This window comes from Astatotilapia calliptera, chromosome 20 (assembly GCF_900246225.1).
Source record: "Astatotilapia calliptera chromosome 20, fAstCal1.2, whole genome shotgun sequence".
Lineage (NCBI taxonomy): Eukaryota > Metazoa > Chordata > Actinopteri > Cichliformes > Cichlidae > Astatotilapia > Astatotilapia calliptera.
The window spans coordinates 7,886,288-7,913,674 of record NC_039321.1 but is presented as its reverse complement, the minus strand read 5'-3'; the positions used below and the strand labels follow the sequence as shown (position 1 = coordinate 7,913,674).

General features: G+C 41.8%; 1 protein-coding gene across 5 annotated transcripts; it reads right to left on the bottom strand.

Moving 5' to 3' along the window:
• Positions 1 to 8: 8 nt before the first annotated feature.
• rapgef3 (Rap guanine nucleotide exchange factor (GEF) 3) lies at positions 9 to 27,387 on the bottom strand. Of its 5 annotated transcripts, none has more exons than XM_026153143.1 (28): positions 27,280 to 27,387; positions 25,041 to 25,126; positions 20,666 to 20,710; positions 16,455 to 16,561; positions 16,254 to 16,375; positions 12,159 to 12,336; positions 11,924 to 12,008; positions 11,539 to 11,599; positions 11,118 to 11,194; positions 10,867 to 11,013; positions 10,593 to 10,699; positions 9,407 to 9,495; positions 9,220 to 9,298; positions 8,860 to 9,010; positions 8,663 to 8,742; positions 8,531 to 8,561; positions 7,309 to 7,384; positions 6,197 to 6,334; positions 5,882 to 5,979; positions 5,013 to 5,138; positions 4,067 to 4,248; positions 1,787 to 1,877; positions 1,628 to 1,678; positions 1,428 to 1,515; positions 1,279 to 1,343; positions 1,120 to 1,174; positions 879 to 950; positions 9 to 736 (listed from the first exon to the last, which is right to left on the bottom strand). In XM_026153143.1, the coding sequence occupies exons 2-28, from the start codon at positions 25,101 to 25,103 to the stop codon at positions 618 to 620; spliced, it is 2,583 nt and encodes an 860-aa protein (XP_026008928.1). In that variant the 5' UTR covers positions 25,104 to 25,126; positions 27,280 to 27,387; the 3' UTR covers positions 9 to 617. The 5 variants fall into 5 exon arrangements, with proteins under 5 accessions (XP_026008928.1, XP_026008926.1, XP_026008929.1 ...); XM_026153141.1 differs by lacking the exon at positions 27,280 to 27,387 and adding an exon at positions 25,703 to 25,742; XM_026153144.1 differs by lacking the exon at positions 27,280 to 27,387 and adding an exon at positions 25,252 to 25,359.

The window sequence follows — 27,387 nt, the reverse complement described above, 5'->3', positions numbered from 1 at the left end:
AATACACATTAGTGGGAAAATAATTTATTTAGAAAATAATATACGAAATTATGCATGTCAGTTAGTGCCAAACATGATCTGATACAATATATTTAATGTGAAAACACTTGTGCACTGACCTAAAGTGGTTAATTGTGGCACAGGTCTGTGTTCTTATGGCAGTTTTGTGGAAAAAACAATGTGATTCTTCCACAGACAGCAGTATAAAAAAACTTCACAAAATGAATTTTGACACCAAAGACAAGAATACTTCACTGTACATCATGTTGTAACATTTCCTTTTGAAGGGATCACTTGAAATGTTTAGACACCAGTGTGACATAAGGCTTTCTGAATAACCACAAGTCCTGTCAACACAGAGTCAGGGCCACTGGAGCTCATTTCTGTGCACAGAGCCCATTTTGACTGTCAATGTTTTGCTGTGCAGAAAGCTTCTCCAGTAATGTCCAAACTCCTTAAGTAACAATGAATTTCCATGGGATGCTACATCTCCAAAGGTCCAGTTCCCACCTCTAATTGAGATGAGTTTGGAGGTTTTATTCCGTTATACAGAGTTAATTTTTCGGCTGTGATTTTGCTTCAGTTTCACAGTCCTTGCACATTTTCAGTCATATTTCCTAGCAATCGATTGTTCTCGATAGCTGCGTAAGCTTGCGCTGGTTGTCAATCACCTTCAGGTTTTGGATATAGTGCCGGATGTTTGTGGAAGTCCGCAGAGGAAAGGCGTGATCTGAATCTAGAAAAGATTAAAATCATGCCTGAATCTGCATATGTTTAAGTTTTTGTACTTTTGTAGAAACAAGGTTAAACTGAACCTTCTATAGATCTTATGAAGAAAATATTAAAAACTGTCGAATGGCATTAGAGATGTGGCTTACATGTAGACAAGCGAGTAGCAGCGCCTTCCAGAAACATACGATCTGCCAGGCCTCTCTGTGGAGATGAAGGCACTGCAGAGGGAAAATAAAACATTATCTTACCCGATTTATGCACAAAACTGCATTGTATGTGTTTACTCCAACATGCATGTGAATTACTTCCAACTTTTCCTGAATGCATACAGTCTCAAAGGTATGAAGTCAGTGGGCCCGATCATTTTGCTGCCAAACTATCACTTACCATAAGGTTGGCTTCTGCATCCTCGAACGATTTTCACTGTTTTGGCAAGCATTCGCTACGACAAGGTGAGAAAGGAAACTCTTCAAGTCAGTCTATACTGAGGATATGATTTGTAAGGAAACAATTACATAACAACATTTGAAAATAACTTTTCCATACCATTTTCTCAAAATTGACCAGTTTGTCTACGTAGTTTGCGTTTCCCTCATGGATAAACGTCATATCTAGATATAGGAAGGGACAGAAGTAATTAGTATCTTAATAATAAGGACTTGCCAGTGGATTTGCGATTTACTGGTGTCTGTTACCTTTCAGCAGCAGAGGCATGAAGGGAATGTAAGGAGGACTGAGTTTAGCTATAGCCAGTCTGTATGCCCTGTGGTTGCGTGAAGGGTCCTAAAAGAATAAGCGAGCATAGCACAATCAGACCATTAGAAACCTTAAAGAAAATCTATTGTTTAGGACATTTATAAAACTTATTCAAAGCTGAGTACATAGTATAATTTACCATGAGTCTCTCAAGAGAACAGTAAATCCTTTTTGTCTTGCTGGGTATTCTCTGTAACAGACCAGCAAAAGATTGCAAAGTCAATTTCAAAGTATTTGTTTAATAAGTGTGGCAGAACATTTATTATTATCATGCCTGCTGCCTCAAGGGGGCTCTCACCTCCCAGGTCTTGTAAAGCCTCTGAATTGCACTGTTGCTTAAGCCAAACATCACAGCAAAGAATGAATTTAGATTCTTCTGCTCCTTTAATCTGTGATGGAGAGGACACATGACTGTAAATAAAGTGCAGTCCTTGAAGTGGATGGATACAGTTTAAGATGGGGGGACAAAAGTAAGTACAGTAAATGTCGGGCTATAAGCCGCTACTTTTTGCACAAGCTTTGAACCCTGCGGCTTTTAGTCAGGTGCGGCTTTTCTATGGATTGTCCGTGATTTTTGTCATATCGTAAGACGATTTGTTTTGTGTGTTCCGCTGTTGTACGGCACTACGTTGCCTGGCGGAAGGATCGGGGTTCAAGAGTGGTATGTTAGTCACATGTCCGTCCGCCAGGCAACGTAGTGCCGTACGAAGTAGCGCGAAAAACAAACTTCAAAGTAGCGCTACGCGTTCAGCGGGAGTCGTGGATGATGAGCGGCGATAAACTTGCAAGTTATGCCCAAAAAGCAAGTTATGCCCAACTCCACCGGTGGATTCTGACAGCGTGGAATAGTGTGAAAACATCCACGATCACCAACGGATTTTGAAGGGCTGGACTGCTGCATGATGGAGAGGAGGACACCGCCACGGCCCTTCTGAGGGTGTTCGACTTGGTTTTGAAAGTGACAACGAAGGAGAGAAGAAGAGTGGATGACGAAGCCATCATGAGCCTGTTTGTATCCGACACTGGAGAAGAGGACTTTGGTGGTTTTAGTGCGTAGGAAGAAGAGAAAGATGGTGAATGACTGACTTTTCTTCTTGTTAAAGCTGTGTCACTGCACCTGAGCCTAAAAGGTAGGCCGAATCTATTGTTCTGGTGTGCTGTAGGTTATTGTTATGTACTACATGTGCAAATATGACCCATAACTTGTTTTTTCAAAATATTAATAAAAGTGATGTCTCCAACAGCCATCTCTTTCCTGACAATTCCCTTTGTGCATATTCTCTTACATATGAATAAGTCCAACATTGAAACACCTGCGGCTTTTGGTCCAGGTGCGGCTAATGTATGTACAAAACAGGATTTTCCCCTGATTTTAGCTTGTGCGGCTAATATTTAGGTGCGCTTTGTAGTCCGGGAAATAAGTACAAAGGTCCTGCCCGGATACTCACAGTGAAAATACCTGTATGATTACAATATATGATATTAAGCAGGATATTAATGTTTACTGTATCAATTTCTTTTTTTGGTATAAGACCATGCTAATTCTTCTAAATGTATACTATATACAAAAAAAGTATTGGGCCGCACCTCAGTGGATAAAAAATGAGTTGGCCTGGATCTTTTAGTTTCAAAGAATGAAAACCTTAATGCTTCTGCTTACTAAGACATTTTCAATGTCTTAGTAACAATTCAATGGTTCGAATGTTGTGGTAACAGTTTGGTGAAAACAGTTTGGTGAAAACCTGTTTCTGTTCCTGCACGACTGTGCTCCACTGCACAAAGCAATGTGCACATATTTCACACATTTGTCTGTGAACCATAAATAATAATAATGGATTGGATTTATATAGCGCTTTTCAAGGCACCCAAAGCGCTTTACAATGCCACTATTCATTCACTCTCACATTCATACACTGGTGGAGGGAAGCTACAGTTGTAGCCACAGCTGCCCTGGGGCAGACTGACAGAAGCGAGGCTGCCATATCGTGCCATCGGCCCCTCTGGCCAACACCAGTAGGCAAGTAGGGTAAAGTGTCTTGCCCAGGGACACAACGACCAGGACAGAGAGCCCGGGGATCGAACCGGCGACCTTCCGGTTACAGATGCGATTCCCAACCCCCTGAGCCACGGTCGCCCGTGGCCAAACGTTTGCACCAAACCATCTGAGGTTTCAATCAACAAGTCTAAACTATGAGTTGCTTACTGGTAAAGTAGATGCACCTATGGTATGACTCTGAAAGTCGTAGATGACTTCCTTGTTGTGTCATTACATTAAAATGTGACATTGACCTTGAAGCTGACGTCACTGAGATTTAAACTGAGATTTGATTTATAGTAGATGCACCTATGGCATGAATCTCAAAATCCTACATTGCGTCATTCTTGAGTTATCGCAACCATAAACTTGACTGTCCACACCGCCCACCCGGTAAGGTGATGACAACACCCCATCGGCCTTTTAGGGCCGGGAAAAAGGCAAGACATGCGTGAGGTCAGTAGGTTTCACTGTTGAGATGCTTATTTGTTCAGTGGCCAACCTGCTTTGGCTAAATGTATGGTTTATGCAATTAATTCTTACACTGAAGCGATCTTGATAAACTTCTTGAGCAGCATAGCACGTTTCACGAGGTCTTCACATAGGCACAGCTCAGTCAGTACCCAGTGCTGCACCTCATTAAAGCGACGCACAAACCGCTCTAGGTTAGCCGTGATGGCTCCAGGGAATTTGTGGCGCCCAAAAATGTAGTAGACCAGCTCCACCTGGAGAGACACAGACAATGAGTCACAACCACTGGCATAATTTAAACACACCGTGAAACAAGCAGACAGGAAGTCTTTTGCAGGTATCTTTTGTTTCTTTAGAAATGTGAGGCATGCAGGAAATGACCCAAATAATCTGATGGCAGAGATGATACTGGTAGATAAAAGGCGGTAAAGTTTGAGAGTCATGCAAAGTTCTTTGTTGCACGAATGCTACTTTGAGCTTTGGTTATGTATGTCAGTGAGCAAATAAACAGCTATGGGCGTAGTGGCCATGAGATACAAAACACAACTACAAAGGGAAATCCACAACATTTAGAAAATGCAACAAAAACAACAATTCAGAGAAAAACAAAAACAAATGCAGAACACTTCAGAACATGCATAAAGAATGTACAACAGGCAAATACACTGTTGAGAAACAAAAAGGCTTCAAAACCAAAAAGGAAATGCTGTTATAGGTTCCCTCGCCACCAAAACAGTCTTCTCCTTCCTGCATGGTTCTTTCTTCTTTCTCACTCCCGTCAGGCTGTGTTTGCTCAAAGGGGATTACCAGATCATTGTGTATCACTCTCTAATGTTGTAGGGCTTTTATCTTACAATATAAAGTACACAGAAATAGCAATTTTTGTAAAATATGCTATATAAATCAAATTCAATACAATTAAAGTTAATTACTAGTTAATACTCTAGTGTTCTGAAGCAGTTTTGAAGTAGTTGATTGGTAAAATCAAACGAAACATCAATCATAGCCGCCAAGTTACCTCGTGCATGGCAGTGAACAACTCCCAGTCATAATTGGTGAGCTCACTGGCAATGTCTTTAGAAGACATCTGTTCAAGGACGTCAGCGCTTCCTTGCTCTGGACCCTGCTGCTCCTTTAGAGGTGTCTGACAGAGAGAGAAGACGGCGCAGTGGCAGAGAGAATGAAAATCATCAGGAACAATGTTGTTCAGGTGAACATTTAATGACTCGCCTTATAGTTGGGGATGCTGCTTTCAACAAAACCATAATATGAAAAACCATAATAAACAACAAACATATTTAGAATATATCCCGTGAGTTAAATCCCCTCCTCATTTTCTATGAAATAGAATAGGATGATATTAATCGTTACTAGTTCATGACCATGCTACAGTACTTTATGGTGAAACTTGGCTGTGAGATGAAAATGACATGAGGCTTTTATTAGGTGTTGCAGGTACATAAATGCAAAATATAGGTTGTTTTAGGTTTGGCTGCTAGGTAGTTGCTATGAAACATAATAATATTGTGTATGATTCAGCTTTTGTGGCTATAAATGAGATGTTACTGTTACAAAATTAAATGATAGGATGTTTTCATAGGTGCTGTACATGCGTAAATGCAGAAAACAGATCCTTTTAGCCTGTTGATAGTTGGTTGCTAGGCAACATCATAATGTCTGCCATAGATAACAACCGGCAGCAATATCTGATGTAGATAAAGGACATAGGATGTACCTGTCTTCCAAGTCTGGTTGCTCAACCCCTGATTGTGTAGGAGGAGTTGGTGGACAGACAGACAACGAGTTCATGTATTTTAATAAGTGTGTTTTAATAAACTAAATAGACCAAAAATGGTAAAGAAGTTATGGAAGAAAACAAATCCTCACCAGTTGTTCCACTTCGCTGATTGTGCAGATGAACAGTCTCTCGTTGAGTCCCAGGGCGGTGTAGACTGCAGTAGCATCCAGCTTTAGCTGAGCTCTTTCTGTGCGCAGTCATAGGAAACAGAGTAATTTTCACCGTAATTAAAAAAAAAGGAGAGCATTTGAAATTCTGTGAACACGACATAGGTTTGATGACAAACAGAATTACTCATCTGTTAGTACATTAGTCTAGCAATCTACAAAAAACTGATTATTTTAATGAAAAATAAGTGTTGGTTCTAGAAAACAAAACAAAAACATATGACTAATGCCTCCCACCTCCTGTGGAGTTCATTTTGATGAGGACATGATCTTCTCCAGCTTTTCCTAATGCTGACATTATCTCCTGTACAGATGTATTCACCGGCAGCATCGGAGTGAGAGGTTTGTTGTCTGGCCTGTAGATCTCATACAACACTAAATCAGAAGAGGACAGAAAATAAAATGTCACATCATGCTAATTTGGTGATTAATTTAAAGACTAATGGTGCCTGTTAAGTTACTGGATACTGAGATTGTTGTCCTTTATTGACATATTGCGTGACACACACATCACAAGCACTGATTCTAAACCCTTTTCCCAACATCTGTCATCATGGCCATTCACGTGTTCATTTAAACTAACTCTAACCTGGATATGGACTTCAGCTTAGCATTTAAAACATTTTTGACTAGTTTTACTATTCCATCAATCAATCAATTTTCCTGTAGACTCCTGGTGGAGCATAGGGCTGCAACAACACCACGCCAACGGACTGTTCTGGGGCGTTCTCTTCAGCTGGGTTCACGTCATTCAGGCGGCCAGTCCAGTGCTTGCCTTGTGAAGTTGTCGGACGGTTTTCGGAGTGTGTGACCTATCCAGCCCCATTTTCTCTACTTGATGCCTTGACCGACCAGATTCTGGCTGGTTCTCTTCCACAGGTCTGTGTTTGAGATCTTCTCAGGCCATCTGATGTTAAGGATGTGTCGCAAGCACTTGCTGATGAAAATCTGTATCTGTATCTCGGACCCATACAGGAGGACTGCTTTCACATTGGTGCTGAAGATGCGGATCTTGCCACGCTTTCTATTCCATACTGCTATTTAATGCATATAGTGACCAAGTTGAACTTTATATTCAGTATTTTTAGTGAACATTAAACATGAACATCTAGCAAAACTGTTTATACTGTTTAGCTATATTTCAGACACAAATTTAGCCAGGTTTGATTTTGAAGTTGTTGGTAAAGATAGATGTAAAAGTTTATGTATGATGTTTGTATGATTTGCCATCAATTTCAGGTCGTTTCCTTTTTTCATTTATTTAAATATCCCCCACTAGACTTCTATCCTTATTATGGGGATTTGGTTTTCTTGATTATTGTCAGCTGTAGTGTTTGAGCTTTACTCACCTTTATCATGTGCTCTGATTGGTTGAACCCTCCCAACTGACTCCTCAAAGTTTGAAAACCAATCAAACTGGTGGTTCTGCCAATAATATAAAAGGCGACTCAGTGACACTTCAGCGACATTAAACTCTCTAATGGCAGTAGAAAGACATTTCTTACACTCTGTCACACTTTTTGGCAAACATCCCAAAGGGCTTAAGCTCCAGTAGGACTTGTAGTATAAAGAAAAACTTTCATTTTGGCCTTTAGCCTCTGTCAGGGTTATCAAAAATATACTGCAGATACAACTTTAAATAGAACACATTTTAAGTAGAGAGTTTAAGTAGAAAAGACAAGCTGTGATATATGTCTGGTATACATATCCATCAATCCACTCAAATGTGTATTTTTGGGGAGGAAATTTTATTTTTAGTAGAAAATTATTCAGCATACATATTCACCAATAGATATAAGGCCAACTGGGCCTTATACCTTATGAGCCCCCCCTCAAAATAAATTAAATATGTCATGGCTGTGTCCAGGCAGGGATAGAGGACCCAAATGTAGACTCGAAAAGGGCAGATGTGAGCTTTAACAGCTTTATTGCTGGACACAAACTGAACTAAACCGAGAGATACAAACATAAGCTAAACCTGTAAGGGAGACAGAACACACAGCTAGAGTGAGGGTACCATGCGACGACGAGCAGTAGAAGACACGGACACTAAATACACACACTTGGTAACAAGGAAGTGGTGCACAGGAGGGCGACACACCTGAATCTAATTGCTCAAGGGAAGCAAGACAGAATACACTAACCTGAGACACGGACCCTCAAAGTAAAACAGGAAACACACAGACAGACCCTCCAGACACAGACTCAGACACAATAATAAAAAATAACAATACAAAATCCAAAACACTGGGTCACTGACCCAGGACTGTGACAAAATATGGTAAAGGATAAAAAACTGGTTTAAAACCATAGAAAACATACTATTTAAAAAGTGCTCAAATATGATCCAGTTAAGGAATACCTTAAGGAGTTGCTACTGTAAGAGAATTTTCTTGGACATGATATCTCTGAAAAAGGGCCAATTTTCTTTACTTAATGGGTTGTTCCTCATACTACAAGAGTTGCTGGAGCTTCAGCCTCTTAAGACATCTGCTCTTCTCCATGCACCTTTGAAGTAGGCGAAGTTGTGCCAGAAACCTGTACTTTGTTTCCACACACTCAATAACTTACCCTGCTCAGTGACTGATAGCCATTCTCCAACCTGAAAAAGTATAGAAGAATTAAAGTGTTAAATAGTATGCGAAGAATATCTATGACTTGTGAATTGTTAAGAAATATGAAACATGATCTGATAGTGCGTACACTTTTGTCCTCCTCCTTTCTCTGAAGTCCTTCAGCACGTTGAACAGTTGTGAATTCGGTGCCATATCTTTCTTTAATCTCTGTTTCAACCCAACAACATTAAAATAAAATGATTGATGAAAAAAACATACTGACACAAAAATCACACAGTGATATGTTTAAAATTTTAATTTATGACTTTGGGGCTGAGATCTCACCTCCAGAAAGTCCAAGGCAATAGGGTCTTCTTTCAGGTGAAGGCCAAACAGTGCCACCCACTGGCCAACCAACTTTACTACTTTCTGCTTAATGTTGAGAACATAGGCAGTCTTCTCCTGCTCTGAGCCCTCAGCAAGCTGTGCCTGGTAAGTGCAATGTTGGTTAAGGGTATAACACATAAGACCTTAATTACAAAGTAAAAACAACATTAACTATAACAATTTATTCTGGTAATAAAATGCACTGAGAATTCCATTATATTACAAAAATACACTATAATACAGCTTTGTTTGACTACAGTAATTCTCATAAACAACACTAGCTTCACTGTTGTCAGTATAAATGACACTGTAGGATATTGGTGCTGTAGTGCAGGACAGAGCTGGCTGGAGGGCATGAAGACTTTGTGGGTGAGCAGGAAGTCACTCACACAAGAATCTGCAGGGACACAATCATCACCATAATACAGTGATTACAAAGTAACTGACTTGGTCTGAACATTTTTCAACAACAGAAAACAGGTATCTGTAATCTTAACAGTGTCACCTATAGCATCATTTCCATTACACTCCAACTTTATTGTTTCCAGTAGGTGTTCCAAGATTTTCTCAGGTGTTCCTGACATAACTGTGTACCTGCAAAAAGCAAGACAGAAAAAAAAACAAAGAATAACTTTCAAAACCTTGTGTTTGCCTTACATTGATCCACATAAATAAAGCAATAAATTAATTAAAAAGTATTTGTTGTGTAAATGTTGACTTGTTATCTCCTCAAAAAGAAGAAGCACAAAAAGTCTCTTGACGTAATCATTGCATAGTTTGTCTAGCAGACTGTGTTTACAACACTTTGAAAGTTCTTAGCTGTATATCACAGCCGCGTAGACAATAGCGCTCTGTCTGTTTCAGATCATAGCTTTACTGTGTTTGCTTAAAACACTTCACCTTCCAGCACATCTCTAATTTCCACACCCCTCTTTCGCTCATGATGCTTTTACATGACGCTACCTCATGTTATTAACTTTTGTGTACTCTCTCACATACTTTGTTATGCTCTTGTCTATTTATGCTCTCCTCTTTTCCTCTTTTCTTTCCCTCACCCCTCCACAGCCAGCTGACTGCTGCCCCTCCCTGAGCATAGTTCTGCTGGAGGTCTGTTTCTGTTAAAACTAAGTTATTCTTCTCCATAATCACAAAGTGCTTGCTCATGGGGGATCGTCTGATTGCTGGGTTTTCTCTCCAACATCAAAGGATCTCTACAATGCAATATAAAGTGCCTTGAACTGTTTTGAATTGATTGCTATATTAATCAAATTCAATTCAAAACTTTGAGAGCACAAAAAGGGACTGAATGTTCAGAGAATAAATGTTCTTTTCAATTGTGTAGATTTACAAGTAAAGAGAAGAAAGTGGTTTAAACGTAATCTAAATAAGAGTCCTGCATCAACTTAATTGACCTTCATACTTGATAAAGTGGTTCAAGACTGATAACACGTCACTCAGAAAGGCAGGGTTAAAGTCCGCCTATTATGTGAGTGTTAGGTAATACTCCATTAATAAACGGTTAACCACATCTTTAAAAAAAATTTATGTAATCATCACTTATTGTGATGCAGTGTTTGTATTAGAGCCATGCATTATCAGCCCACACCCAGGCAAAGCGTCTTCATGATCATAAACCTACTTGTAAATTAACTGCAGTATTTTATAGAAGTTAGTAGGTCAGAGTCGCTTACTTGCTGCTGTTCCCTGCTCCTCCTTGTTCAGTCGAGTCTGCACTCTTTTCCAACACCAGCACAGTCTTTCCGTGCTCTTCCAGTCGCACTGTATTAGCCTCCACGTCCTGAAGGACAGAGAAGGATGACAACCAGTTTGAAAAGTTATTTGAAAATTTGCGTGAATCTCACATCTCTTAAATTGTCACATGGGGCTACATGTGTTCAGTAAGCACCTGATGTCTGACAGACAACTTCTGGTGATAAAAATGCAGTAAGAGGAAATCCAACAAACCTTGAGGATCCTTATGAAGTCCTGTTTATCAACACGAAGGAAATGACAATTGTCCTCTCGCAAGATGATGGTGGCGGCTCGAGGTTGCTCATTTAGCAAAGCTAGTTGCCCAAAATCCTCACCTTCATGTAGAGTAGTCACCAGACCCTATATGCACACAATACTCTGAGCTATACAGCATACTTGAAATCAATTGCAACGTGTTTTATTAGAGACAGTGGGTTTTATTAATTTGGAACCACTGGCTTTACCTTGCCGTGCGTGATCACATTTACAGAGCCTTTCCAGATGATGTACCAAGAGGTTCCTTTATCCCCTTGACTGAACACTATATTGAAAAACAAGCAGAAAGAAACCACATCAGTCAGTCATATATCTTTCTAACCATTACAACTCCTAGAAGATCACACCTTGAGAGCACCTTCCTTAAAAGTACTTTGTTAAATATGGCTTTAACATTAAAGAAATGGGTAGGATTGAAGAGAAAAAAGACCTGATGATCTTCTTATCCACAGTAAACAAAGAAATTAATTATAACATTAGACGGTCTGAATAGTCTTAATCTTATTTTCTGGAAACAATGAATGTTTCACAGAAAAAGATGCTATTTTCTGTGCATAAGAACCGTATTATCGTGTGATTCAGCAACACAATGAAGCTGTGTAAACTCACAGACTGTTCCAGCTTTGGCATGTGATTCAAAGACCAGCACTGCTGCCAGCTCCTTACGCACCTACAGGCACAGCAGGACAAGAACAGACAGAAGTGCACTGATACCTTTTGCTATCATTGTTGTAAATGGGTTTTTCTTGATTTTCACTTTCATATTTCCAGTGTATTTTTAACATTTCTTTCATGTGGCATAAAATACAAAAGAAAAATATTATGGTTGATGTATGCAAGTAGAATAGTGTCTTTTAAAAAAAATATATTTTAATAAAATATATCAGATCAAATCCATGGTTAACTATCACGAAAACTTGATAACAGTTCACATTAAAAAAAAAATCAATATGTAGAGCCTTTAAAAATGTTAGGGGAGTTTATAGAGACTGACTGAAGAGGAGAGATGAGCGGCAGCTTTGACGTGGAGCAGCTCCTCGTAGATAACCTCCAAGTCCTCGGGACTCCTCTGACTGGGGCTGTAAAAAAAAAGGAAAGAAGAAGAACATAATAAGCCAAACAAAACAAAATACAGTAACTTTGCTAGCACCTTGAACTTGTTGTAAGAAGCTTTCTAACAATACAGGTTATCATGAGGAAATGCTCATGTAACAACTAAACAAACTGACCATTTACGTAGAATCATAGTGAGCAGAGCATCAGGACCAAGCTGAGACAGCAGAGACAGAGCTTCCCCTAGTTCATCCTCTGAATCCTTCTCATTCAATATGTGGTTAAGTCCAAACTGGGAGTCTTGGAAGCGATAGAACTGTGTGTCCTTGTCGAGGAAATTCAACTCGTGTTTCACTTTGATTGAGACAAAACACAGAAGAGAAAATAAAACCCTTAAAATGAAATGCAAGAATGCGGTTAGACAACTCCAACACACACGTTGCTTTAGAAACAACAACGAGGCAGATGAGTAAATTTTTAGATAAGTTTTATGCCAGTCATTTATAAAACTTTAGATATATGGAAATAAATGCAAATGCTTTCTGAGTGAGTTCCTTCATTTGATGATGAAGCATTTCTGTCCTGATTGGAGTGGTCTCTTCCAGGAAGACAGTGTCTCATCCAAAGAGCTTAAGTGGTTAGTGAACACTTGACTGACTGAAATAACAACGCAAAACAAATGTCATGGTAGACTCGGTCACCAGATTTCAAGATACTCGAGCATGTCTGGGACATTTCTAAGTGCTACCAAAAGCATTATCATCAGAATACATGAAAAGTAATTTGTTTGGACATTATTCCACATTCATCTACAGTTCACAAGAAGCCCTAAATTCACCCAACACATGACAAGTATCCTTCCTATTTTTCATCAAAATACTAAATTCTTCCTCTCCTTGAATCGCTACCTTATCGTGGTGGAGGGGTTTGTGTGTCACAGGGATCCCAGGGGCTATGTTGTCTGGGGGCTTTTGCCCCCTGGTAGGGTCTCCCATGGCAAATTGGCCCTGGGTGAGGGACCAGACAAAGAGCGATTCATAAGACCCTTATGAAAAGGACATCGAGGGAACAGTTTACCCTGCCCGGGATAGGGTTACCGGGGCCCCGCCCTGGAGCCAGGCCCGGGGAGGGTGCCCGAGGGCGAGCGTCTGGTGGCCGGGCCTTAGTCCATGGGGCCCGGCCGGGCACAGCCCGAAGAGGAGACATGGGCCCATCCTCCCGCAGGCCCACCACCCGCAGGAGGCGCCATAGGGGTCGGGTGCATTGTGTGCCGGGTGGCGGCCAGGAGCGGAGGCCCTGGCGGACTGACCCCCGGCTGCCAAGACTGGCAATAGGGACATGGAATGTCACCTCTCTGGTGGGGAAGGAGCCTGAGTTAGTGCGTGAGGTTGAGAGGTACCGGCTAGATATAGTCGGGCTCACCTCTACACATGGCTTGGGCTCTGGAACCAGTCTCCTGGAGAGGGGATGGACTCTGTCTCAGTCTGGAGTTGCCCCTGGTGAGAGGCGGCGGGCTGGGGTGGGTATCCTAATATCCCCTCGGCTTGCTGCCGGTACGTTGGGGTTTTTCCCGGTGGACGAGAGGGTTTGTTCCCTGTGCCTTAGGGTCGGGGAACGGGTCCTGACTGTCATCTGCGCTTATGCGCCGAGTGGCAGTTCAGAGTACCCAGCCTTCTTAGAGTCCCTGGGGGGGGGGGGGGGGTGCTGGAGGGTGCTCCACCTGGAGACTCTGTTGTCCTGCTGGGAGACTTCAATGCTCACGTGGGTAACGACAGCGAGACCTGGAGGGGCGTGATTGGGAGGAACGGCCTCCCTGATCTGAACCCGAGCGGTGCTCTGTTATTGGACTTCTGTGCTAATCACAGTTTGGCCATAACGAACACCCTGTTCGAACATAAGAGTGTCCATAAGTGCACGTGGCACCAGGATGCTCTAGGCCGTAGGTCGATGATCGATTTTGTAATCGTATCAGCAGACCTGCGACCATATGTTCTGGACACTCGGGTAAAGAGAGGGGCTGAGCTGTCAACTGATCACCACCTGGTGGTGAGTTGGATCAGGTGGCGGGGGAAGACGCTGGACAGACCTGGTGCACCTAAACGCGTAGTGAGGGTGTGCTGGGAACGTCTAGCAGAGGCCCCAGTCCGCGAGATCTTCAACGCACACCTCCGGCAGAGCTTCAACAGCATTCCGAGGGAGACTGGGGACATTGAGTCCGAATGGACCATGTTCAGCGTCTCCATTGCCGAAGCTGCTGCATTGAGCTGCGGCCGCAAGGTGGTTGGTGCCTGCCGTGGTGGTAATCCCCGAACCAAATGGTGGACACCAGAGGTGAAGGGAGCCACCAGGCTGAAGAAGGAGTCCTATCGGGCTTGGTTAGCCTGTGGGACTCCGGAGGCAGCCGACAGGTATCGACAGGCCAAGCGGAATGCGGCTCGGGCAGTGGCTGAAGCAAAAACTCGGGTGTGGGAGGAGTTCGGAGAAGCCATGGAAAAAGACTTTCGGGCTGCCTCGAAGAGATTCTGGCAAACCGTCAGACGTCTCAGGAGGGGAAAGCGGTGCTCTACCTGCACTGTGTATAGTGCTGGCGGAGCGCTGCTGACGTCGACTGAGAAAATTGTCAGGCGGTGGAAGGAATACTTCGAGGACCTCCTTAATCCCACTGACACGTCTTCCGAGGAGGAAGCAGAGTCTGGGGATGAGGGGAATGACCCGCCAATTTCCGGGGGCGAGGTCACTGAGGCAGTTAAACAACTCCTTGGTGGCAGAGCCCCTGGTGTTAATGAGGTCCGCCCCGAGTTCCTGAAGGCTCTGGACGTTGTAGGGCTGTCCTGGTTGACACGCCTCTGCAATGTTGCGTGGAGATCAGGGGCAGTACCTGTGGACTGGCAGACCGGGGTGGTGGTCCCCATCTTCAAGAAAGGGGACCGGAGGGTGTGTTCCAACTACAGGGGGATCAAACTCCTCAGCCTCCCTGGGAAAGTCTATGCCAGGGTGCTGGAAAGGAGAGTTCGTCCGTTAGTCGAACCTCGGATACAGGAGGAACAATGCGGTTTTCGTCCTGGTCGCGGAACACTGGACCAGCTCTTTATCCTCTCCAGGATACTTGAGGGTGCATGGGAGTTTGCCCAACCAGTCTACATGTGTTTTGTGGACTTGGAGAAGGCATTCGACCGTGTCCCTCGGGGTGTCCTGTGGGAGGTGTTGCGAGAATATGGGGTGTCTGGCCCATTGCTACGGGCCATTCGATCCCTATACAACCGTCGCAAGAGCTTGGTTCGCATTGCCGGCAATAAGTCGGACTCGTTCCCGGTGGGTGATGGGCTCCGCCAGGGCTGCCCTTTGTCTCCGGTTCTGTTCATAATTTTTATGGACAGGATTTCTAGGCGCAGCCAAGTGGCGGAGGGCTTTCGCTTTGGTGGACTCAGAATCTCATCTCTGATTTTTGCAGATGATGTGGTTCTGTTGGCTTCATCGGGTGAGGGCCTCCAGCTCGCACTGGAGCGGTTCGCAGCCGAGTGTGAAGCAGCGGGAATGAGGATCAGCACCTCCAAATCTGAGGCCATGGTTCTCAGCCGGAAAAGGGTGGAGTGCCCACTCCGGGTCGGGGATGAGTTCCTGCCCCAAGTGGAGGAGTTCAAGTATCTCGGGGTCTTGTTCGCGAGTGATGGGAGAAGGGAGCCGGAGATCGACAGACGGATTGGGGCTGCAGCTGCAGTAATGCGGACGCTGCACCGGTCCGTCGTGGTGAAGAGGGAGCTGAATGTAAAAGCGAAGCTCTCAATTTACCGGTCGATCTACGTCCATACCCTCACCTATGGCCACGAGCTGTGGGTAGTGACCGAAAGAACGAGATCGCGGATACAAGCGGCCTCTCCCTTAGAGATAGGGTGAGAAGTTCGGCCATCCGGGAGGGGCTCAGAGTAGAGCAGCTGCTGCTCCACATCGAAAGGAGCCAGCTGAGGTGGTTCGGGCATCTGACAAGGATGCCCCCTGGGCGCCTCCTGGGTGAGGTGTTCCAGGCATGTCCCACCGGGAGGAGGCCCCGGGGCAGACCCAGGACACGCTGGAGAGATTATATCTCTCGGCTGGCCTGGGAACGCCTTGGTATTCCCCCGGATAAGCTGGAGGAGGTGGCTGGGGAGAGGGAGGTCTGGGCCTCTTTGCTTAGGCTGCTGCCCCCGCGACCCGGCCCCGGACAAAGCGGATGAAAATGGATGGATGGATGGATGGATACTAAATTCTTCAAAAGTTAGCTCTTCAGTTCTTACCATGGAGAAGTATTCCCTCATCCACTAAGACCTGCCATATTCCCACTGCCTGACTTCTTGATTGGAGGCCTTCATTTTGGGTCATCAGCCAGTCAACAAGGTCCTTACCGGAGCAACATTGCCTATGAGAGAAATTTGCATGTAATTAAGAGACACTGTTACTTTTAATCATGAACTAAAGCACATCGCCAGAATAGGTACCTGTATGTTTTGAGGTGATGCTTTCTATCTCGGATCAGACCAGGGTTCTTCTCAATCATGACACTATATACTGATCTGGCTGCCTTCACCACGCGATCTGAGAGAAACTTGATAAACATGAAAGATAGGTGAAGTTAGCAAATACAGCAAAGTTACTGTATTAGGTGAAGTGTTTTTTATAAACACAATTTCTGCCAATTTTTGGGTTGGTGAAAGGCCGAAGTCAGCAAAAGAAACGAGTGTTTGTGAAAGTGAGGAAGACAATTTCCCCCTCAGTTTTGAACAATGTTGTGTGTGGAGACTTCTGTAGGTGTTGGAGTGTAATGGAGAGTTTGTGGGGGTTGCATAGGTGTCAAAGTGTAATGGAGTGTTTTTGGGGGTTGCACAGAGGTGAAAAGGTGTTAAAGATGCAAACTTAAATGCTCTGAAACTTCACTGACTTTCCAGCTTCTGACTCTGGCCAGCACAGAGCAACAACAAACTGTATGACAACTCTGAACTAGTTTCCCTTTAACCTGCTTTGATGTCCCCACTACTCATTCTCAACAGCACACCTACACACACACACACACACACACACACACACACACACACACACACACACACACACACACACACACACACACACACACACACAGTCCTGTTTTCATATCTTAGTGGGGACATCCCATTGACATAATGCTTTCCATAGCCGCCTACCCTAACCCTAACCATCAAAAATGAATGGCTGAACCTAACCATAACCTAATTGTAACTCTGACGCTAAAACCACATTTTGAGTCTCAAAAATGCCTTTAAACTCATGGGGACAGGCATTTTGTCCCTATAAGGGTTGTTATGGGGACAAACAGACCACACACACACAAACACACACCCAGACACACACACACACACACCATAATATAAAGGGTTGCATTAACCTAGACCATAACTTTAACCTAAACCCAAATCTTCAAATTTAGTGAGATTATGGGGGCTTTCTTTTTGTCCCTATAGTCCCAACAATATTGGTAATACAAATACACATAGCTGCACATAACACACTGAGGTCAGGCTTAAACTCACAAAGACCTGCACACAAGGGTGCACAACCTGCCAGCCACTCATGCAGAGGCAAAGCTTACGTAACAAGAATGTACTTTGTTTGTGGCTGAAATTCAGCTCTCCAATTTTAGACCTTCTCATGCTTTATGCTTTGTATTTTGAACATAAAAGAATTGATTTAAACTACCACCCAACGATATTTACTGTCTCAATGACTGACAGTCGCACAAACTTTAATTCTGCGCCTCCCTGGTTGACTCCCACAGGTCTTGTGATTACATGCTTGACACAGGCTGTGGATTTTCCCCTAGACACTGTTGTTTGTCTAAGGTGGTGACCTGGAGATTCACACAAAATCCAACACGGATTACTTCCTATATTCTTTTCTTAAGAATGCAATGCAAAGAAGCCAGCAACAGAAACTACTTTCTGTCTCCTGTAGGTTTCTGCAATTCATTCAGGATGTAAAAACACCTACTGTTTGACTTATCTGCTGACATCATGCCTCGATGACTCCAACACAGCCCCTGGTTTTCCCTATTTAAAGTGGGCCATAACACATCCTTGGTAAATCCAAGTTCACACAAAGTTGTTAATTCAAATTTAAAATTGCAATTAACAGCTGCGGGCACAGTGTACACTTTAACCTATCGCCCTGACACTGGACTCTTCCCAGACCTGACATCAACAGAGTAAATGCGTCCTGAGGCCTCTGCTGTGCCCTGCTGAAGTTAGTGTGTCGTGAGGTCACTTGTATTCCCAGAGGCCCATTTTCCCATGGGGCTCCTGCAGTCACATTCTCATGCCTGTCAACTCCCAACTTATTTTCTTGATGAGGCGACTTTCCATTACCTAACTCATTCCTTACAAAAACAACATCAAAAGCCATACATCACTGTGAGCCCTCTGCTGCTGACTATATGTGGTTGAGTCTGCTTCCTGAACTAGGCCATCTAATCCCATTATCTGAGAACTACAACACACATGTAACTGTTTCTAGTGAGTGAAATTAAAGAGCAAACATTTTTCCCACAGGTGTGCCAGTCAGTGACACAGAGTACAACACACACTCAGCCCGTGCATACACAGCAAAATCTCCAGTGTTAAATTAACACTGGAGAGTGTCTATATGGGTCCACACCTCTGAGTGTTAAATACAACACTGTTGAGTGTTAAATTAACACTTTTGACAGTGTTATATGTTTAAAAGTAACCTAGTCAGTTTTGAAGATTAACAATGGCTAACACTGAGCAGTGCTGATTTTCTAACACTGGAAAATAACTCGAAATGTTAGAAATATTCCAGTGATGTATATGCCATCTATAACAGTTGGACAGGCGGCCATAATATATTCATGACAGGGCACTATACTGTTGTTTAGGTAATTTTAAAGTCAGGAACCTACATTATTAGGTGATTTATGACTGAATATGTATAGTATAATACTCACGTGATCCATACTAGATCATACTCAAATTGTCAAGGAAATGATTCTAATCTGTGATTATAAATTACTACAGCCAATTTTTGCAGGACCAGGCAAAGAACAGCTGTTCTACAGGTTGTACAGTTTACTCAAACATGCTAGATGCTTGAGAAAAGCTTGTAATTGTCTTTATCACAGCTCAATTGGATTATCTTTTCTCTGTCTTATCCTTTTTGACTTAAATCTGATGGTGACTAAAACCATTAGTCATGCTCTTTTAAAATGTTTAATTTCATGCCTTTGTCTCATTCAGTGGAATATTGATGAGTGCAGCATTCACTGCATGTCTCCTTTGTAGGCGAGACATTTCTCTACTTTCTCTTTGACCTCAGTGGGCTGTGTTGTGTGAGAAGCACAGAGTGAGTTGACAAGCAGCTTCATCTTTGGGCTGATTTTTACCCCTCTCTTTCTCTGTGAGAAAAAACAACAACGCCACACTTCTTCAGCAAACATATATACCACAAACATGGGTAAAAATGTACGGTAAAAAAAAAAAAGCTTTTCAGAGATTACAGACAGATTTCCGTTTCCATTTCATGTTTGAATTGGAAAATGTTGGAGCACAATCAAACCTTGCTTATTAAAAACACCAATCCTGTACAGTGCTATCATAATGTATGATGCTCACTACTGACTTTTAGAATCGGGAGCAAACATTTGCTAAGCAACAATAACAAAAAAAAACCCCAATGAGGTTAGCAACACATGTCTCCTGCAGATTCAGTTGCTCTGTCCTCCCTCTGTGTCTTTACAAACCCGAAAATATTCACAGGGTTGATTATTTACCCATATGGAAAAGATATATATAAATCTTATAAAGTTTGTATCTGTCTTGTGTGAAACTTGTATTAAAAGCAGATATAAGATCCCTTGAAAAATTACATAAATGAAACTTGTATGTTTTGGATACTTATGAAAACAATATATGAAAGTAATGAGAAAGTGGCCACTTTCATGAGTAAATCATATAAGCCTTATATGATTCACTATATGAAGTAGGCCACATCTTATGCAAGTCTTTTATAAGTTTTTACTATTTCTTTTCCATATGGGTAGGAGTTGAAAGATGCACTCTCTGTACTGCTTTCTACCTTTTCTGTCGCAGGGAGACCACTGAACCTAAACAGAAGCCACTTTCCCTGTCAATTCTTCTTATCAGGGTTTTAAAGGTTCACTACTTGGCATGCTGTTGAAGAAGCTGAGATAAAGCAACATGAGGGGCCTGGACTGAGTTAGGTAGGACTCAGGAGAGTGGGGAGGGTCAATTTATTGTGGGCCTTGGAGTGCTCTTTAGACTCCTTATGACTGCTTGCCCCTGCAAGGAATGTGTTTTTTTAAAACTCGGTTGAGTAGTAATGCAGGATATTATAAACAACAAAAGAACAAGTTCAGCAGTTTGAGAGGATGCAAGCTCTGCAACTCTGAATTATACTGGAGGTCAGTAAAACTAAAGCCACCAGTGCAGTCAAACTTGTCAAAGGCTAACTAGAGTTTAATCAGCTAATTAGTGATAACCAACAATAGATCTCACATGTGCTTAAATTATCTTTCAGGACAGGGGTGAAGGTGTTTACACTCTGCTTTAAATCTTACCTCTGCTCTCACATTGTGGTTCTCCTTATGGTCAGAGTGAGAGTCTCAAAGCACCACTGAAATGCTGTTAAATGTTGGCACACATACCTGCTTCATAGTGTCCTTTGAATTCAGAGCCTCTGGCAGTGGAGTCTGGGAGAAACAGAAAGACATACTTTATACCCAGTGAACCGTTTCTCCATATCTAAAACCTCTAAAATAAAGAAAATAAATTGCTCGGGAGCAGCATTCCACAGGAACTAGCTGGGCTGGTTGTTGATGACAATCTTGTTGTAGCTAGTCTGAAAAAAACACAACCAAGCTGGACCATCGAGAAACGGAAAATTGTTTTCTTTTCTTTGGTATGAAGGTCACTACAGATACATTATCTCAACCTGTGATGTGCCATTGTCTCCAACATGGTGTGGGTGGTTGTCAAGTGTGTGTAATGAAGTGGGAGGAAAGAGTATTTAGACCTCGGCAACAGAAGGTACATGGTTAAACTCTTTGAATTTCATTAAAACAAATATTTGCTTTAAACTACAGACTATCCTTTCATGTAAAAAGTAATTGAACCTGAACATTTAAAGATTAATACTGAAGCAGCTGCCACAGGTAAACAATATTGATGATTTTTCATTACACTCTTGAAATGCTCACTTAAAAGAGTCAAATCATTGCTATCTCTAACGTCCTACCATGTAAAAATATTCAACATTCCCACGTTTGTACTTTGACCCAAGTCAGACTTCCCCTTTGTTGCTTAGATTTTATGTTTTTATGACCATCTTGCGGCTGTTGTTGTCTGTCTGTATTCCCAAGGTAATTGGGTTCAGTGTAACTAATTGAAAATATAAAGGACACACTACGTTTCAACTTGCGTCACAGTTCTAATAATTTACTAGTGTCACTTTAACACAAATCTCTCTCTTTCTACTGAATTGATGGATTGTAAGAGTTGTAACAAAACAAAAAAAGGTAAATATGCAGAGCACTCACGTGACATAGAAGACATGTAAACAAACAGTAGCTGATGTGATTCTTCACATCGGAGATAGACATCGGTTTCTCTGCTTCTACTGCACACACACTTTGTGGCATGTTTTATTTGGCCTGCTGTACAGGCAGCTACATCATGTGATATTAGCCTGAATGGACCACAATTTAGCTTGTAACCCAATTGCCACTGAATGGCAGTAACTCCATGAAACATTATGCATAGCATAGCTAATTTATGAGCCAATCAAAACAAACGTGCCTCGTAAGTTAAAAACATGTGGAGAACATTTCAATATCTGTTCGACAGACACACTTAGGAACCCTTATGTATGTGAGGTATTTTTTCTGCATTGTGTCCATGTGTCAGCACTGGTATGCAGGAGCAAGAAGTCCAGGAGGGATGCTGCAAATGATGACAGAAAAATGAGCTCAGCTGTGCTCTTATCTGCCTCATGTGCTCAGAGAAAGAATTAGCTTAACCTTCAGGGCTTATTACTAATAACACACGACAATGAATAGAAAGATTGGATATCACTCTACTGCCAAACAACTAAACAGCTTTGAGTAAAACCAAATACAGCATACAGGCTTGCTATTACCTGTTACAGAGTCAGATTCCACTAATGTGCTGGCATAGCACAAACAATATTTGAAATGCACAATGCACAATGTGAATGCATGCATTTGTCAATTTTGCATTTAGGATGATTTAGCATGTTTTCAAGTTCTGTAATTTGTCAGCTGTAAGATATCCCTCGGTTTTATCCGGTTCAGCGATACTTCTGACGTTCAAAAAAAGATTGATACTTTTATACTTCTAGATTAATGTGTTGTGCATCATAGTGTTATGGTAAAAAAAAATCCAAAGCAATTGTTGCTGTTCATGCAGAACTTTTAACTAGTTCACGGAAGTATGACATTGATATTTGGCTGGTAAAAGCAGGTAGTTTGGGACACAGTCTCTGCACGTTATCTTTGGCCCCCTGATAGTTAAAAATCAGGTAAATTTAGAAGACTTTCAGCGCTGTTATGTGTCTTCCTGTGACCTGGCAACCGAAACCTCCCTCATTTTGCATTCTTCTACAAACTCTTCTGTAAACTGAGCAAGGGTGTTTCAGGGAACGTGAACAATAAACAATGCACTATTTATAACCCGAGGTAAATAATAATAATGAAATATGCTTTGTTACCTTCCTGTGTCACCACAGCCAACTGCTACAACAATAGAGGAACCTGCTTCAGTCTACTTGGAAGCGTTCCTGAATATCTACAAAATGCAGAGACTCCAGCTGATTTACATAGTTAAGGCTGAGCTAATTTTATTTATTCTGTATATGACTAAAACAGCTGCTTAAATGGATGACATTCCATCTATTTTCCTGGAATCAACTGATGATAGGTTTTCAAAAACTAAGACAGTGGCAAGAAATGCTACCGCATTCAGCCACAACCAAAAGAGAAGGGTTCACACTCCTTGGTCTGTTTAATAGCCAAAACATCAACATCAATAACAATGAAAACAAGCTATAATAATAATTCAGAGGGAATTTTGAAAAGTTGGACTCATGAAAATGCTGATGTCAATTAATTTGCTCTAACTAACTAATTTGTAGGCTTGTTAGCTGCAATTGTTTCTGCTGTGGTTTCTATAATGAGGCTAGTATACAGAGAAAGTAAGGCTGGGAAAACTAGTAAATAGAGCAGGAAAGGCAGCATAGTGACATCAAATAAACAGAGAAGTGCCACAAAACTGGGCTGTACTCAGTTACATGCACTGTTCACACAACCACACATTTTGCTCCCAGATCTTCAGAAATGTTCTGTCACTTTTCCATCTTTCCTATTTCAGCACCAAATCTCGAAGCTTACTTGCAACGTAAAGGATACTTTTAGGGCCTTTTAGGCAACATGTGTCAGACATTTAGGAGATACCAATTTGCATACCAAATTATGATTACAGTCTTTTACCCTCGCAGTAGCTCTACCAGCAGTGATTTCATATGAACTAAAGCAAGAAAGCAAATGACATCTTGGAAGCCCTATTTTGTGCCAACACCTCAAATTTATAAGCTTTTTATGTTATTTAATTTTTTCTTAATGAACGCTAAGCCTTTAAGTCACGTTACTTTGGAAATGAACGGATCAATATAAAAAGACAGTGAATTATGATGTCATCGTAGTCATCATTCTCATCTCTTCTTATCCGCATATTGTGACACCATGCAGTAAAAGCAATTCTTGCTTATGTTCCATGAAATATTCCGCAGTCGTTTCGCTTAAGTAAATGTATAAATATTAAAGAGGCATACCCAGCTGATGCCCCGTATTGTCTGTTTTTCCACCGAGCAGCGGTCCGGGAACACTTGGTAATTGTGAGTCCGAAAGAGATGCATCTTGTTTCGGATCAAAACAACCGACAAACAAGTTTCCCAGTCAGAAGATCTGCAGCTCGGCAGCTCTACACATTATTCACGGCACAGTAATCTGGATAGCCCCGTCTCACACTCATTACTGCACAGCGGCGACTCAACACGGCGACAATGTGAACTCATAACTCCGCATTTTGTCCTCCTAGTAATTCCAGGCAGGTCCTGCATCAAACTCAGATCTTGCTGCCTCATTGAGGTCGAGTCGTGTACTGTTCAGCCATCCCTCGCGGCACAGGCGCACTGTTGCTGCGTTGCGTGTGTGCGCTCTTTGGCTTTTCACAAGAAACTGCATCAGAGAGACTGCCTCTTCTGGCAGTTTTACCACCTAATTAAAAACGGCGTTTGACGTATTTAGCTTGACCTCGTGTGCATGTAGAACCTTAACATTTTGTCCTTCTGTTAAAACACGTCAGCGAGTAGACAAATATGATGTGTATATTTCAACTCAAATTCATTCTTGAATGCTAGAGATGAAATTTTCAAAGATGTCAAACCTTACTCAAGTCTTAGTCAAACAAGTAATTTGCTAAAAATGTGCACCCTTTCTGTAAAATAACTGGCTTATTTGTTACAAATTTGCATCATTTCTTGGCTGAACTGTTAAAAAAAAATGGGTGAATCCACACAAACATTGGGGTCAGGGGTATTAAAGGAGGTATAATGTTGCATGAAGGTACTATATAATAAAGTTTGTTTAGTACAGTAGTTCAGGAAAACACACAAGCTGCAGCATGTTGTATAGACCACACACTTATCAGGTTATCCAGCTGCCTGGCTCAACTGGGCCTGTAGGCAGAGATAAACTGCTTCAAGGGCAGAAAGTAATTTAGGTTTGAGGACAACACTTAATGCGTTTATGCAGTTCTAGTTCACAGGTGTTTTTCCTTTGGTGTTGAAGTGTTATGTACCCATTAAAGCTTTATGAAATCATAAAATTCATAACAGGTGTTCAGTTTTGAATGGATTTTTCAATATTTCTTCCTGTGATTCAAACCTTACACCTGTAGTTCACACTTTTGGCTTTTTGTGTTCGTTTATAGATGCAAGTGACTTACGTCCCCCAACTCTGGTGTACGCCGCCTTGGTGGAAAACTGCTGTTTCTGACGTAGTTCTCCATCAAGAAAACAGCTTGAACAAAATCTGTGTGAAGAAAAAACAGCACAATGATTTTATTCTTTAACAGTCGAGAAACTAAAATGGGAAGGTAGCGTTTTCCCTTGTCAGTTAATAGCAAAACAAGCAGATGTAAATTTGCAATGTCTTACATAAGGACAAGGAGACCCTTCTAAAAACTTAATTTCCCATGTTCTGTTATAACAGGATCATGTCTGTGTGCTGCAGGCTGGAAAAGTTATGCAAGAATTGTTTAAATCCCAGCTATTGTTCTAGTGCAGGGCAGCCCTTCCTGTACTGACCTCAGTGTCTGAGTCACTTTGCCAAACCTTTCCACAACACACACTGACCAGAGCATCCATGTTTTCCATGCTTGGCTGCAATTTGAGCTGTGTGTTCAAACCGCCTCTTTTGTATGTTTTTATTAAAAGCTCAGCACCTGTTGCTGACCTTTACTGTAGACATTACTGCTTCCATCTTGGAACCCTGTTACATAATCGTGTGGTAAGTGAACGGTGGCTCTTGGAGTACAGAAAACTGTACTTTAAAAGGTACCGTGAGGCACATTTGCTGCAAATGTTCAAAAGAATAATGATTTCTTACCATGTTTAGACCTCCTTCGAGTCATGACAACAGTCACAATTGTCTCAAAATCCAATCTTAAAAGTAGCCAAGCAATCAAACCCAACCAAACAGAAGTTACCGCTGAAGTTTAGTCGATAAATTTTGTGTTCTCTGACTAAACTGTGTGTTTCTCTGTGTCTTGAAAATGGCTCACAGGGGCTCTCTGATGCCACATAAAGAATGTTCACAACCAAGGAATCCGGTTTTCCTTCTTATGACCTCCTGGGGGAATTTAAATACAATAGTTTAGCTGATAAGGAAGAGCATATTGCTACAGTCTGGTTGATAGCATCTGAAAAAGTGACTGTCTTGATTGTCTTCTGTAAATAGCAACATATTACTGGGAAAACATTCTTTCAGGGGATTGATGTTTTGCACCAAATATCAAAAGACCTAAGCTGCACTTAGACTATGATCAGCTTTCACCCTGAAAATCCTAATAATTCAGCAGTGGCGATTGCTTTCTGGCCCAGGGATTGAAATCAAATCTTATTAACTCGTTTGGAGATTTAGGTGACCTTGTTTTAGCTCCAGAGAATATAACCAGCAAAAAGCTCCAAGTTTCAAGGTAGACTGAATTTAGACTGTTGACACCTTGAACTCTTATGGACCCAGGTCTGCATTGCGTATCACATTCCAGGCTGGCACTTTGAAAATAAATGCTGCCCCCTATTGATGATGCACATGCCCTGCAAAGCAATTCACAGGGTATTTAGAAATTGAGCAACTCGCTGATCAGTTTCTTATAAAGAATGCTCAAAATGAAACAAAAAAAAAAAAAAAATGCAAGCATTAGTTATAGAATGTTATAGACTTAATTTTATTACAGCATCAAACTATAATGGATTGTTTTATGTGCAGCGCTTCTCTCTGTGTTTCTATCTCTAAAGTTGTATTTATTTGTGTGCGTGTGTTTCTATTTAGATCCTTCGGGAATGGGAGTGGGATTTCCTGCAACACACCCATGGAATGTACTTTGCCAGTAGTCTTTGTTGTGACTGTCTAGTGTCTCTCCATACACACACACACACACATAAACACACACATGTCCGTGCACATACACACATTTTCCTTCCTTTATCCAAGCCAGTTAGCAGTGACAGGGAAATACGTGTTTGATCTGTTTGACCTTATGGTCTATTGAGGGCTGAAGCAGAAAGCAGAGCACACATAAGCAAAGACATTAAAGCAGTTGGAGACAATATTTCTGCACCCACTGCAACACTTTCACATTTGTCAACCACGTTCTTTCACTTCTAATCCCCGCTGTGCAGTCACATGTTGACATTTACATTACCGACTTAGTTTCAAATACTAAAAAGTAACAATTTAAATATATTATTTGGAGAAAAACTAGAATTTGAACACCTGTGATGGAAAAGTGCCTTTATAGACTGAAATTATCCTTAAAACCCTGTCAGACAAATCAGCAGGGGCTTTGTAAAGCACAAGATATTATGATTAAAATAGACATATAATATTCATTAATTAGCACAACGAACCAAATGGTCTGCCACAATTCCACACAATCCTTTCCTCTGCAATCAGTAACTCACCAATGTCGCAGTCTTATAAGATTCTTCAGTTTGATTACTTCAGTTCTTTAATTTGTCTGCTTTCCTTTTCTAGCCTTCGCTTCTATCATATGTCTCTCAGTCAGGGTA